The sequence below is a fragment of the Oryza brachyantha genome, chromosome 7 (assembly GCF_000231095.2).
Source record: "Oryza brachyantha chromosome 7, ObraRS2, whole genome shotgun sequence".
NCBI classification, from domain to species: Eukaryota; Viridiplantae; Streptophyta; class Magnoliopsida; order Poales; family Poaceae; genus Oryza; species Oryza brachyantha.
In genome coordinates this window covers 17,052,591-17,067,286 of record NC_023169.2, presented here as the reverse complement: position 1 = coordinate 17,067,286, position 14,696 = coordinate 17,052,591, and the positions used below count along the sequence as shown (strand labels likewise).

Here is a 14,696-nt window from a genome sequence, read left to right as displayed (position 1 = left end):
CGGAAGAACAATACCAGATGCGGGCCGTCCCTCAATTGATAAAACCAGTTCGAATCCGGTCCCAAGGCAGTATCGTAGGCGGTTTGTGTTGACGTGGCTAGTTGATCGGCTGACATGGCGTGTTGACTCCATTTTATTGTTGGTTGGACCTGGCCCTTGGGGATAAATGCACAGATAGCGATTCTCCTGCAACTGAAGATGGATCAGGTTTTTTCCTCGGATGATTTAAGCTTTATTTGCTTCCAACAAGAAAAACACAGCCATGAAATTGCATTGCAAAACGAAGTTTGTCACTGCCTCTTGGGAAGCTGAAATGTGCGCTTCAAGTAGTGGCTCGCCACCTCGTCATCACGGTGGCAGAGCACGCGGAGGATCGTGTTCGGGTCTATGCGGCTCCACTGCCATGTCGTTGTCGGCACCGGCATCCTCTGGCGGCAAAGCTCACGCCCTTAGCTCACACGCGATGCTGCTATGCCATTTGCCCTATGAGCGCCATGACGTACGCTTTCCACTGCCTCCACCTCACCGTTGACCACCTCCTCGGTCACCACTCACCAGGCACTCGCCGCGCGTGCAGAAGGCGCGATTTAGTCTCCGGGAATCCTCGACCATGCCGTGGTTGTCCTTTAATTTGTGAAGTATCGATCGCTACCGCCAACGCCCGATGAGATGGACCAGCAAGAACGACTGGAATAAGGCCTTCATCACCTCCCGCACTACCTCCAACTGCGCGCGATCGACGAGGACGGAGAGGAGCAGCGATAGGTTCTGCTTCAGTGTGCAGAGCGCTGGGCGGATGCGAGCGTCTATGACGCCGTCGACGTAGAGCCCGTCATACTGTTGTAGAACGAGTGGTGCGAGTCGAGGAAGCTGAGGCGGTACGTGACGACCTTGGTGATGTGGCTGACCACGGACTGCGCCGCCGCGCATGCGCGATCGAAGTGGGAGGACGACTCTAGGAGGCGGTTGGTGGCGGCGGACGGTGACGAGCACCTGCCGTGGGAGAAGGAGAGTGACTGGCGAGCGCATGGATCATAGCCCTGTGTATTTACTCCCTTCCCCCTCATGATTGGGTCCAATCAGCAATAAAAATCAAAGTCAATGGACCATGTGGGCTGGTCAACAAGCCACATCAACAGAAACCGCCTACGATACTGCCTTGGGAACGGATTTGAATTGATTTTGTTAACTGGGGGACGGCCCATATCTGGTATTGCCGTTTCAGGATGAATTTTAGATTGTGGTCTAACTTGAGTGACTATAAGTGGACTTGTTCCCTGGAAGAATTGCTGGTCACCCAGAGTCCGAGATTTGGCCCATGACACCACTAAAATTGGGCTGTCTGAATGCATGTACCATCATGCTACTTTGTGCCGAGAGTGTTTTTTCTCCATCTACTTTTTTTTTTTGAGAACTTTTTCTCCATCTACTTGAGTCACTTGACAAGTCTCAGGCTGCGTGGAGAGATAGATAAGTTAACTTACCTGTACGGAAAATATAGTAATAAATTAGTATATAATTAATTAATTATTAATTATTTAAAAAATATAAAATAGATTAATATGATTTTTTAAAAAAACTTTTTCTATATAAAATTTTGTAAAAAATACACCGTTTAGCAGTTCGGAAACGTACGCGTGGAAACGAGGGAGCTAAGTTATCTTAACTGTGGGGACCAACGACGGCCTCACTGTCATTTATACTGCCGTTTTCCTTAATTTCTTCTGAATAAAATTTGGCCTGTGCCCGGCAAAAGAGAAGATCCAAAGGCTGGTATAATTCAATAATCCAATGTACCAACGTTCATTTCGACGATTCAAATTTTGTCATATAAGTATAAATAAAAACCGGCCAAAAGATGAGGTGAAGTTAGAATGGGTAGCCCAGTGCAGCAGTTGGAGTAGATTGGGAAGAAAGGCCGGCCGGCAAACCAAAGTGAAAGGTAGGATATGGTTTTCCATGTGCAAGTAGAGATATTTTTTAATTAGTTTTTACCATAATACTATTACACATGTTTAATCTCTGCATTGGTATGCTAATTCATGCGATTAACTCCTGCCCTCACGCGCATGATCTCGCGCTACACACATTAACTACAATAAAAAAAAGCATAATTGATAGGAGCTAAAAGAGGCAAAACAACAAAAGGATGACCGACGCCATTCTTGCTTGTACACTAAATGCATCCAAAAACGTCATTTCGATATTCTGCCCATTCCACTGGCCTCCCCCTACCCCCTCTCTCTATCTCCTTAGGGAGGAATTTTTTTATTTTATTTAATAAATAATTTATAAAACTATATTTTTATTTTTAAAAAATTATGAACCTAACCTCCTCACGCCTTTCTAGAGGACAAAATATGTAAAACTCTCTAGAAGGGTGCGAGAGCTGATGTGGCAGACGACGAGGAGGTCGTAAGGGACAGTTGTTATCGGCACGGTGGCATTTTTGCGGTTTAGCCCCTTGCAAGGAAAATAAAAAAACTGATGCGTGTGGCCGGGAACGATCAGACCGTGAACAATAAAAATATAGTTTTATAAATTATTTATTAAATAAAATAAAAAATCCTTAGAGAGACAGGCAGCAAGGTACTCTACTCTTGTTTTTTTTTACTTGCGGTTTTTTCGACATGGGAGATATCATTGCCACTTATGCATATTTATCTATTTTTTTCCTTTGTCCATTCGACCCCCATTAAATTGTCATTCTTCGTCTCCATGGTTTCTCGGTTTCTCGGTGATACTGTTGCCGCCTCATCACCTTCATTCCTACGGTTTTTCGATGGCGTTATTACCGCCTCATCACCTTCATCCCTGCGGTTTCTTGGTGTTGTTGTTGCCGTCTTGTCACCTACCTATGTCTACCGTCCATCACCCATGACCATCCATCTAAGCCATGGGAAACATGTTTCCTCCCTCACTTAGCCCTCCTCTCACCTAACCCCAACCCTGAACCCTAAGTCCCTAACTTTCCTAGCTGGATTCAATGACAAAATTCGAGTGAAAACCCTCCAGGCAGTGATTTTATTATAAAAGTTATCAGAGTAAAGTGGAACCATGACTAACTTTTCAATCTCGTCAGAAATTGATCAACTCAAATACACCATACGTTAACACAAGAACACACAATATTTGCTAATATGGTTCAATCCAATCCTAATCCCCGAGGCTCCGATTCATGGGTACTCCTCCCCAGTCAACATAGCACCTAACTCTCTCTATATGTAAAGTTTTTCAGATTATAGAATCCGATGCTAACTCTAACCCCTAACATCAAATACAATTGTAATATAAATCAATAGGACTAGTCTATTTGGCACCTATTCTAACTGATTCTATTTTAATACCTTAAAAAGGAAAGCACATGTTGATAAAAAAGGACATAGCAACGCATAATATAGACATTGCAGCATAAAGGATCAAAAACCGACCTTTACTCCAATTAATGTTCAGTGTGCTGTTCTGAGACAGTGAGAGGCACGATACTATTGGAATCTGCCTTTGTGGATGGATGGCTGGATGCATGCGAGTGTCGGCATGCATTCTGTAACTATTAAAGGGTTCAAATCGGCAACTTTTAGCCCCGGCGCGCATGCTATATATATATATATATAATGCCTTGTTTTTCTTGACCAGATAGGTACTTGTAGGAGTGGTAAGAGTAAGGCTAATAATATAGTCAACAAGCTGGCTATAATGCAGGACCCACATATCACTCTCACAGAGTTTCTTGGTTCTTGTGCCCAAGCTGCCTATAAGCTTACAGCTCGCTTACACTCTCTCCTCCACATAAGCATTTAGCCAGCTTATAGCTTGCTATTATACTTGCTCTAATGGACCAAGGCCCTTAGGTTAGTTCACAACCCTATTTAATTCTTAAAAGATTTTAGCTCAAAACTCTATAAATTTTATTTCTAACCCGTTTAGAACCTGGTCCTTAAATTTTATAGGCAAAATAGTTAGTTCCATTACCACCGGTAGGTACTGGGAACCAGTGAAAATTTTCTGGATTGCAAGGATGATGCAAAAATGATGGATAAAGGATTAATTAAAGGCTCCAACAATCCTACAGTTTGATGTGAATTAACACGTACTTAGTACGTATGCCTTTATTTAATTATGTCTCTATCTATTGACATGCATGATTAAACTTTAGACGGAATCTAACGTATCGGAGGTGCCTCTGTGGTCCATATGTGACTTTGGTGTTTCCCTAGGTTGTTTGCTTCCATCAAAGAGTGATTAGTATTATTTTCTGAATTAATGTGACCGTTTTGAGGACGAAACTTTACGGAAGATCTCTTTTTCTAAATGCTTAATTACACGAGCGAGTTGTATCATAGTGTTAGCTAGTGTTTGGATGCTTCTGTTCTGCCTCTTCTCTTCCAAGATTTAGCTGAATTTGCTTCCTATCTTTGTGGCTCGAATGGTTCTGCGGAAAATTGCATGAAATTTAATTATCATCTGTGGTACTTTATTTTGCATGATTGAAGTTGCAAAACTGAAGAAGATACATGTACTGTATTGTGGATATTGGATAGTACAGCATCAACCAAGTTACACAAGAATTTAGTGTATTTATTATTTTTTTTCAAGTAGTTCTCACAACTTGAACCATCGTTCTGAACTTTATACATATGTAGTTGGCAGCTCCAAAGTGTTCTTTCTCCAAAGAGCTTTTTCCAAAGTGACATGTTTGATTCTTCCATTGCAGCTACAATATTACCTTCTCCCGTTGCACGCATGGGCAAATGGCTAGTGTGTGTGTGTGTGTTTTAGTATTAAATTTCATGTCTGTATATGTGTGTTAATGAATATTCTTAATTTTTTTCATCGGGCTTCAGTTAATTAATTAGGATATTTGACAAGCTGGACGGTAAAATTAAGGAGATGAGACGAACTGCACCTAATTAGGCTCTTTGGTGGGACCTGCTCATCCGGACATATATGCTTATATTTATGAAGGGTCTACCTAGTAATCAAATGTTTGAAAATTTTAATTCCATCATCAAATTCAATCACTGCTATTAGATGATAATCTGAAGACATGCACGCAAGTTAAAAATCTCATAAACGCCCTCCTTCTCCAACCCTCCATGCATTCCGCGTGTGTTTGACAGTAGAACAAAAAATCAAACGTTTGATCAACAGTAAAAGTGATTTATGAATAGTTATTTTTGATAGATGATGTATTCACAACAATGATGCATCTATAATGAATTCGTCAATATCAAGATTTGTCGACTTAGTCCTCACATATACCCACAGGAGTTGAATATGTGTATGTACATATGGGTGAGTATACTATACACATGTTATAAGTCCTTATATTATTTGATTCATACTACTTGTTTGCACTAGAGTCGTCACTAGCTACTCATGACCAGTGTTTATAAATTTACACATGCCATCTTTTCGCTTTTACTTATACTTATAAGTCAAAATTTAAATTTTTAACCTTAAATTTAGAGTTGATTTTTTAATTTTTCACTGAAGTTTTTCTTTTAGCCTTGGCTTTTTAGATAGCTAAGAATACAACTATAAATTTTTTTCATATTTTTTTGTTTGAAAATATGTCGTTTGACTTTTTTTTAAAAAATACGCAATTATCCCCCCCCCCCCCCCCCAAACTTTTTGAAAAGAGATGCATCTTTTCTGGTAACCCTTACCTGAAGCATTTACAACTATAGCTCCACCATCATAAAGCACGTAATAACCGTACATTTGTGTCAGCATCGACGTACAACTTTCAAGCTGGCTTGGCCAAACAACGTATGAAGGTGTAATAGATTAGTATATATAATTAATTATTAATTATTAAAAAAATATAAAATATATTAATATGATTTTTTAAACAACTTTTCTATAGATATTTTTTAAAAAATACCCCATTTAACAGTTCATGAAGCGTGCGTGTGGAAAACAAGGGGTTAACTTATGGGTGCTTGCCGAACGCGAGTAACCGTGGGTTAACTTCAATTTAATGCTACTTATCTCACATGATATCTTGGATGTTGTGTATAAATCATGTCTCATGTAAGACATGGTTTCATTCTCTTTCCTCGTTTATTCACTTGACACGTCATTTTTTATTCTATGTGATAACTTATTTAATGTTATGTACACCATCCTAGTCATTGGGTTGGGAATGACCTAATGTTACCATAGTGGCACACGTTGGCCTCTTTGCGTGTAATTTTGGGCCATGCATGGGACATATAATAATACACCAAAATCATTTTCATCGCTTTATTGGTACCCAGTTATTTCTATGTGTTAACTACTGAATAATCTAAAAGTAATTATAATATATATTAAATATGAAATATATCACTCCATAAATATTCGATTTCAAATTCGACTTCTACAAATTATAACAAAAATAACTAAGTTTACTTTGCCCGCATACTAATTTCAGTTTAATTTGTCTTTTTTTTGTTATAACTCGTATAAGTTGAATTTAAACTTAAATATTTGTTATAGCTATTTAGGTGACATGCAAGAATTGAGTTAGATATCATCTAGCAATGAAAATGGATCCAATATAGCAAAGAGAATCGACCCATTTCGGGCACGGATGCACGCGTGCTCCATTCTATATCTCTATAAATAGGCATGCAAGTCTCGAGCTCCCTATCACAGTAGCACGCAAGCAGCAAACCCATAATTAAACACTAGCTAAGTAGCTAAGCTAACCTAGTTAAGCTAATCAGGCCATGGCTACCTGGTCCAAGGCGTCTCTGATCATCGCCGCCATCTTCCTGCTCAGCCTGAGCTGCTCGGCGAGCGGCGTCGCGCATGGCCGCCGGAGCAGCAGCAGCAGCAGGAGGCTCGTCAGGAGCTACGACGAGCCGTGCAAGAAGATGAGGCTCTACCTCCACGACATCCTCTACGACTACAGCAACAGCACGGCGAACTCCACGGCGGCGGCGGCCACCAAGCCGACGGCCCTGAGCACCGCCGTGTCGAAGAGCGGCTACTTCTTCGGCAGGGTGGTGGTGTTCAACGACCCGGTGACGGAGGGGAAGGCGCTGGAGGAGACAGCGGTCCGGGCGCAGGGGCTCTACTTCTACGACCGGAAGGATGCGCCCAACGCGTGGCTCGCCTTCTCCATCGTCTTCAACTCGACGGCGCAGCAGGGCACGCTCAACCTCATGGGCGCCGACCTCATGTCGGAGAAGACGAGGGACATCTCCGTCGTGGGCGGCACCGGCGACTTCTTCATGGCGCGCGGCGTCGCCACGCTCCGCACCGACGCCGTCGAGGGCCTCAAATACTTCCGCCTGCAGATGGACATCAGCCTCTACGAATGCTGCGACGCCTGATCGATTATCGATGCGTGCATGCATGCATGCATGGGCACGTCAAATAATATGATTGTGTTGTGTGTGTTTGTTTGTTTGTTATCAATTTTAATCTTGGGATGTTCTTCGTTAAATCTTTTTTTTACGTGACGATCGAGTCGTGTTCATGCATCGAGAGGAAAATGTGCAAAATGTATGGTGTCCAATGTCCATCTCATTTTAATAAAGATGCGGTTGACTTTGTGAGCGTTTATGATGCAGTCTCTTCCTGGAAGCATGTTATATATATCCCGATGCGATTTAAGTCAAACTTTAAAACCATTGAACACAGGTATGTACATTTCACATGCTAGACATACTTGGATGTCGTACGTACGTGTTAATAGCAAGACATCTTGGATGATGTCACACCCTGCCCTAGCAACACCGTATGGACTTTGCCTAGGAGGAGGATGAGTAGCAGAGGAGAATGGTGAACCTTCTTCACTCACGGAATCGCAATGCCGGTAGCAGACTACCAGCCCCAAGAAAAATGATGCTATACCCGCAGTAACAATGCCGGTACCAGACTACCAGCCCCAAGAACAATGATGCTAGAACCCGCGGTAACACGATGAACACTACTACAATGCTACTTTACAAAATTTACACATAAAATATATATATATATATATGCACAAAAATTTACACATAAAATTCTGTTGCCTTGACTTATAAAGTAACTGAATGTATCACATTTTACACTAGAAAATATTATATCTCCCAGTATTTTTTAAGAATGATAAAATTACTCTAAATTTATTTAAACATTTGGGCCAGTCAAGCTAGGCTGCCAATGAAAAAGTCTAGAGTCTTGTTAATAACATTATATATAAAAATATATATAAATAGATCGTGCAAATCTCAATCATCCCTATGGAAGATAGAAATATATAGGCATGATGTTGTTGGAAGAGATGTACGCAACTACGTAAGTTCATATTCCCTCGACCTCTACAAAATATATACATATATAAGCATGCAAATTTGGAGGTCCTCAACACATGCATGCAGGGTCAATTCAGTAAAGCTAAGAGACGCTAGCTAATTTTAATTAGTATACTACCTCTGTCTGTAAATATATAGGACCGTAGTATTTTCTCGGAAAGCTAAGGATGACAGAAAAATTCGCACGAGAGTGTGGGAGGATGATTTTGAGGTAAAAGATTGTAAAAATTAAATAATGAGAGGTTGTTGGGACCCACAGGTAGAAATATTACAGTACTCTAAAGTTCCCTATAATCATGAAGAAATTGTAAAAAAATGGCTTATTTATATTTGTGTGGTGAAAGCTAGTAGCTAGCTGCTAGAGCTAGCTTTGTTTGTCTAGTTAACCCTACAGTATAATGCACAGTTTGTATAGGAGTGGTAATGGGCTAGGTTTCTTGGATTGTTTGACGATCCTATTTATTTCTTAAAAAAATTTAGCTCAAAACTATATACAATTTTAGTTTCAACTCATTTTAAATCTAGTCCTTAAATTTTACAGATAAAATGGTTGGGTCCATTACTACCTCTAAGGCCATGTTCATTGGGAGGAGGTAAGTTAACTTGCCCTGGCACGGAAAACGTAGTAATAGATTAGTACATGATTAATTAATTATTAATTATATATTAAAAATATATAATATATTAATATGATTTTTAAAATAACTTTTCTATAGAAAATTTTTGCAAAAATACATCGTTTAGCAGTTCAGGAAGCGTGTGCGTGAAAAACAAGCGGATAAGTTATCTAATAGGGGCGACGAACGCAGCATAAGTGTGTGTGTATATATATATATATATTAGTGTCAGAATCAACCAAACTAAAAGTCTCAAAAAAGGAAAAAAGAATCTAGCAAATTGAAGCAACAGGGCAAACAGTGTTGCAACTCTCCTTGCGTACGTCTCACTTATCTTACTATATCCTAACGACCCGAAATGGGCAATTAATTAATAAACAATTTGGCATTTTGGAACGTAGTGACAAGTATATATAAGTAAAATTAATTAATTCCCTTTTCCATCTCTATAAATAGCCATGCATGCACAACTCGAGCTACACATCTCACAGCCTGCAGCTACACGAGCTCATCACTTGACGAGCTTAGCTCACTACACTGCAAGCTAGGCCTGAAAACATGGCAACTTGGTCCAAGGCGTCTCTGACCGGCGCCGCCGTCTTCCTGCTCAGCCTGAGCGCGGCGAGCGTCGCCCATGGCCGCCGGAGCTACGGCGAGCCGTGCAAGAAGATGAAGCTCTACTTCCACGACATCATCTACGACTACAGCAACAGCACGTCCAACTCCACGTCGGCGGCGGTCACCAAGCCGACGGCGCTGAGCACCACCGTGTCGAAGAGCGGCTACTTCTTCGGCCGGGTGGTGGTGTTCAACGACCCGATGACGGAGGGGAAGGCGCTGCCGCCGGAGCTGGAGGAGACGGCGGTGCGCGCGCAGGGGCTCTACTTTCTGGACAGGAAGGACGACTTCGGCGCGTGGATGGCCTTCTCCATCGTCTTCAACTCGACGGCGCAGCAGGGCACGCTCAGCCTCATGGGCGCCGACCCCAACGTCGAGACGAAGGACATCTCCGTCGTGGGCGGCACCGGCGACTTCTTCATGGCGCGCGGCGTCGCCACGCTCCGCGGCGACGCCGTCGAGGGCCTCAAATACTTCCGCCTGCAGATGGACATCAGCCTCTACGAATGCTACGACGCCTGAGCCTGAAAGATCGATTGTCGATGCATGCATTGAGTTGTGTAAAATAATATGATTGTGTTGTGTGTGTTTGTTTGTTTGTTATCAATTTTAATCTTGAGATGTTCTTCGTTGAATTTTTTTTACGTGACGATCGAGTCGTGTGCATGCGTGGAGAGGAAAATGTGCAAAATGCATGGTGTGTCCAATTAATTAATGTCCATCTCATTTTAATAAAGATGCGGTTGACTTTGTGAGCGTTTATCATGCAGTCTTTTTCCTGAAGCATGTTATATATATCCCGATGCAATTTAAGTCAAACTTTAAAACCGTTGACCACAAGTATGTACATTTCAAATGCTAGACGTACTTGGATGTAGTACGTACGTGTTGATAGCAAGACATCTTGGATGATGTCACACCCCGCCCTAGCAACACCGTACGGACATTGCCCTAGCAGGAGGATGAGTAGCAGGAGAATGGCGAACCTTCTTCACTCACGGAATCGCAATGCCGGTACCAGACTACCAGCCCTAAGAAAAATGATGCTGGTACCCCCGGTAACACGATGAACACTCCTACAATGCTACTTTACAAAGTATATTTATATATATATACCAAAGTTTACACTTAAAGTTATGTTACCTCGACTTATAAAGTAACTAAATGTATCACATTTTATACTAGAAAATATTATCTCTCAGTATTTTTTTAAAAATGATAAAATTGCTCTAAATTTGTTGGGTTGCAGTGTTGGGTAATCCATGAGTGGGAAAATTCAGTCAGAATCAACAATAACGAAACTTTAATATAGCTAACACAACCATCTACAGGAAGCACGACTTGGGTCTAGGGACAAAACCCTAATTGTTTGCCATCTTTAAGCTGGACTAAAAACGAATGAGGAAACAAACATCAATAGGGGTGGGTACTTTCGTACTCCATGAGCCAGTGGAAAATACGAACATGCGAGCTTCAAAGGAGGATTGAGTTTATTTGGCAAATTATTTGTTTTAAGTATTTTTCAAACCTCTAGGTGTGGGTTCTTTTAAACCATTTGGAAGAGACTTACCATCTCGATCTATCAGCGAGTTGCTTTGCGATAACTCTAGCAGAGCGAGTTGTATTCAACTTCTAGGAATATTGTTTGGGGAGGAGATTTTTTGGGCAAGATTTTTAAGTCACGAGGATTGATTTATTTGAGATCTTGGAGCTAGATAACTACTCCCTCCGTTTCACAAGATGCCTAGATACATATAAATACTAATAAATCTAGATATATATATATATAAATTATATATATTTATCAATTGATTAATTTAGACAAGGCTAGAAAGTCTTACAATATGAAATGGAGGTAGTAGTACACAAGAACCAAAATTTTGAACAAAGCGTTTTACTAAGAATAATTTTCAACGATAGATGGAAAATTGGCGGATCGAGGGGGTTTTACATATGACTTTATCAATCTCAAAATATCTTGGTTTGGTCTCTTAAAGGTAACCATAGAGATATGGTATATGTACTTATAAGGATGAATGCGCACACGTGTATATGAGTATCTACATTTGTACCGTGTTAAAAAAACTCTTTAAATTGGAGGCATGTGATTATATGCACACTTTTTTCCTAAAAAAATATATTTTCATGACATTACAAATTTATTAGTTTTTAAGATATTTTGCAAAAGAAATTAGATTCGCAATTTTAAGACTTGTCAATGTCATCCAAGATGACACTTTTCTAACTAGAGGAATTAATTAATGCAAACACTCATAAAGTCATTTTTTTAAAAAAAATAGTGGTGGTTGCAGCTTAAGCTAGATATTCTTTTAAAAAAATAATGGTGGTTGCAACTTAAGCTAGGTCCCTGTATTAGGGATGTAAAAATCTGTTGTGCTAATTTATGTGTGCTAAAGTTTATATATAATAAGGTGGTTGGCTACGGAGAAGACTGCAATCGCAAAAGTTCAGTAGCATTCGTTCGTCTCCTTATACAAGTTTCCCTAAGCCCATATGACTTCTCGTCCAAAGATGCTACATGCATGGACGACGAGCCCAATAATTAACCACCATTAGAGATGATCATATATTCATATTAGTTCTTTCTTCTGGTGCGTAGGCTGAATTTTTCATTAAGAAGAAACAAAGTGACGGCCGGCACTACAAAATACTATCTCTGTCCCATAATAACTTCATTTTTCGTTTTTCCGTGTCCAACGTTTAATCATTCGTCTTATTTAAAAATTTTGTATAAAAACTTTAAAAAATTAGTCACGCATAAAGGATTACTCATGTTTTATCATCTAGTAAGAATAAAAATATTAATAACAAAAAAATTTTAAATAAGACGAAGAGTCAAAACATTGTATCAAAAAACTAAAAAATGATCTTATTTCGGGACGGAGTGAGTAGCTAGCAGTCAAACTTTGTCAAATACTCTCAGGCCTAAAATGTAGTTACCTCAGATGATTTGACACATCCTTGTTCAAAGAATATTCTAAGCACACTTCGTAGTTCATATTCAGATTTGTTGGGTCTCATCGTTTCGCTTATGGTTATGCTTATAAGCTAAAATTTGATTTTTTTTTAACATTAAATTTAAAATTGGTTTTGGAGTTTTTTTTCATTTAGGTCATTTTTCAGCGGCTGCTTTTAGATCACTAAGAACACGAATATAAATTTTTATTCATAAATTATTTTCTGTTTGCAAATACTCGTTTCATCATAAATTAATCATCATATAAAGTTTAGGTACCAAGACCAAAAATATATTTAATCCGCATTAAAAGAGTTGGAGAATCACGAATCCCAACCTGTATATGGTGCATGCAAAACTGAAATTTCCAATTTTTGATGAATTGACGTAAGCATGTAATGTGCGTGTGAATCGAATGATTGTACACATTCTAACCAAGATATAATAGACTTTCTTCTCTTATATAATGACCAGTTATATTCTTTTGTTTTTCATGGTACAATAATTAGATTGGGACGGAGGCAGTAATCATTTCTTTTTTCCTTTTTTTTAGATTCAAAACCATTTTGAAAGGGGATGGATCTGGTAACCCTCCCTTGAAGCATTTGCAACGCAAGCAAGCTCCACTCGTACACTGAACTACTGAAGGACATTTGTGTCAGGAGCTGAGCATTCAGGCAACAGGCCAAAGGAAAACTCAGCAGCAGTAGCATTAGCCTTTGCGTGTAATTTGGGGAAAGTATGCATCCAACATGCATGCATATTCCTTTCTCTCATCTCTATAAATAGGGCAGATATTCACATTTCGAGCAAATTAAGATAGCAGCAACACCAACACGTGCTAAGTTAAGTTAGTTAAGCTAAATGACAATGGATGATGGCCGGAGGGTTACTTGGTCCAAGGCGTCTCTGATCGTCACCGCCATCTTCCTGCTCAGCCTGAGCAGCTCGGCGAGCGTCGCCGCCCATGGCCGGAGCAGCAAGAGGTTCGTCAGGAGCTACGACGAGCCGTGCAAGAAGATGAGGCTCTACCTCCACGACATCCTCTACGACTACAGCAACAGCACGGCGAACTCCACGGCGGCGGCGGTCACCAAGCCGACGGCGCTGAGCACTGCCGTGTCGAAGAGCGGCTACTTCTTCGGCAGGGTGGTGGTGTTCAACGACCCGGTGACGGAGGGGAAGGCGCTGCCGCCGGCGCTGGAGGAGACGGCGGTGCGCGCGCAGGGGCTCTACCTGTACGACAACAAGGAGGACTACACGGCGTGGCTGGCCTTCTCCGTCGTGTTCAACTCCACGGCGCATCGCGGCACGCTCAACCTCATCGGCGCCGACCCTCTCGCCGAGAAGACGAGGGACATCTCCGTCGTCGGCGGCACCGGTGACTTCTTCATGGCGCGCGGCGTCGCCACGATCCGCACCGACGCCATCGAGGGCTTCAAATACTTCCGCCTGCAGATGGACATCAACCTCTACGAATGCTACGTCTGATTATCGATGCATGCATGGTACTCTTTCCGGTTTCTATTCGACGCTATTGACTTTGAATGAACCTTTGACCGTTTATCTTATTTAAAATTTTTATTATAATAATTAATAATTATATAAACTTTTTAAGTAAGATGAATGGTCAAAATATAAATGCAAGAGTCAATTAGCATCGAATAAAGAAAAACGGAGGAAGTTATATATATATATATATATATATATATATATATATATATATATATATATATATATATATATATGTGTGTATGTGTCATGCTATCAGGTGTGGTGTAGTTACTCCTTTTGCATCTAAGGTACAGAAACACCTTCATATATATATTATTTCTGCTCTATTCCAAGAGAAAGTATAAATTCTACACACTGTATCATTCATATGAGATTTAACAACATCTGTACTTTCTGTTAGGTAGGAGCAGAGAAACAGTTATGAGCGTGTTTTTTATTATGGTCGTAAAGGGAGTAGACACCTAATAGTAGAATCTAATTCTCCTCTCTCTCTGTATGTATGTATGTATATATATATATATATATATACACACGTGCATGTATGGACGTGATGCATGATTTATTCCTTATGTGATGTTTGTTGTTTTTTTTCGGCATTTCTATGCCGATATGTGTTTGCTTGACGACGGGTTTGGATGCACCGATGAATGTGCAAAAATGTATCAGAAATCCAATTCG

General features: G+C 40.5%; 3 protein-coding genes across 3 annotated transcripts; all 3 read left to right on the top strand.

Moving 5' to 3' along the window:
• Positions 1-6,655: 6,655 nt before the first annotated feature.
• LOC102703795 (dirigent protein 5-like) lies at positions 6,656-7,895 on the top strand. The gene is made up of 3 exons (XM_006658811.2): positions 6,656-7,162; positions 7,402-7,432; positions 7,818-7,895. The coding sequence occupies exons 1-3, from the start codon at positions 6,717-6,719 to the stop codon at positions 7,893-7,895; spliced, it is 555 nt and encodes a 184-aa protein (XP_006658874.2). The 5' UTR covers positions 6,656-6,716.
• Positions 7,896-9,466: 1,571 nt separating this feature from the next.
• On the top strand, positions 9,467-10,048 carry LOC102703510 (dirigent protein 5-like). The gene has a single exon (XM_006658810.1). The coding sequence runs from the start codon at positions 9,467-9,469 to the stop codon at positions 10,046-10,048; it is 582 nt and encodes a 193-aa protein (XP_006658873.1).
• A 3,285-nt stretch (positions 10,049-13,333) lies between these two features.
• LOC102703986 (dirigent protein 5-like) lies at positions 13,334-14,030 on the top strand. Its single transcript, XM_006657949.3, has one exon. The coding sequence runs from the start codon at positions 13,368-13,370 to the stop codon at positions 13,992-13,994; it is 627 nt and encodes a 208-aa protein (XP_006658012.1). The 5' UTR covers positions 13,334-13,367; the 3' UTR covers positions 13,995-14,030.
• Positions 14,031-14,696: the final 666 nt, after the last annotated feature.

Excerpts from the sequence above, each read along its gene's own strand:
- LOC102703795 (XM_006658811.2), top strand. The coding sequence starts at position 6,717 with ATGGCTACCTGGTCCAAGGCGTCTCTGATCATCGCCGCCATCTTCCTG. Across the intron at positions 7,163-7,401 it reads ACGCTCAACCTCATGGGCGC|TGTTATCAATTTTAATCTTG; the intron begins CGACCTCATGTC and ends TGTTTGTTTGTT. Across the intron at positions 7,433-7,817 it reads TTAATCTTGGGATGTTCTTC|ACTACCAGCCCCAAGAAAAA; the intron begins GTTAAATCTTTT and ends TGCCGGTAGCAG.
- LOC102703510 (XM_006658810.1), top strand. The coding sequence starts at position 9,467 with ATGGCAACTTGGTCCAAGGCGTCTCTGACCGGCGCCGCCGTCTTCCTG.
- LOC102703986 (XM_006657949.3), top strand. The coding sequence starts at position 13,368 with ATGACAATGGATGATGGCCGGAGGGTTACTTGGTCCAAGGCGTCTCTG.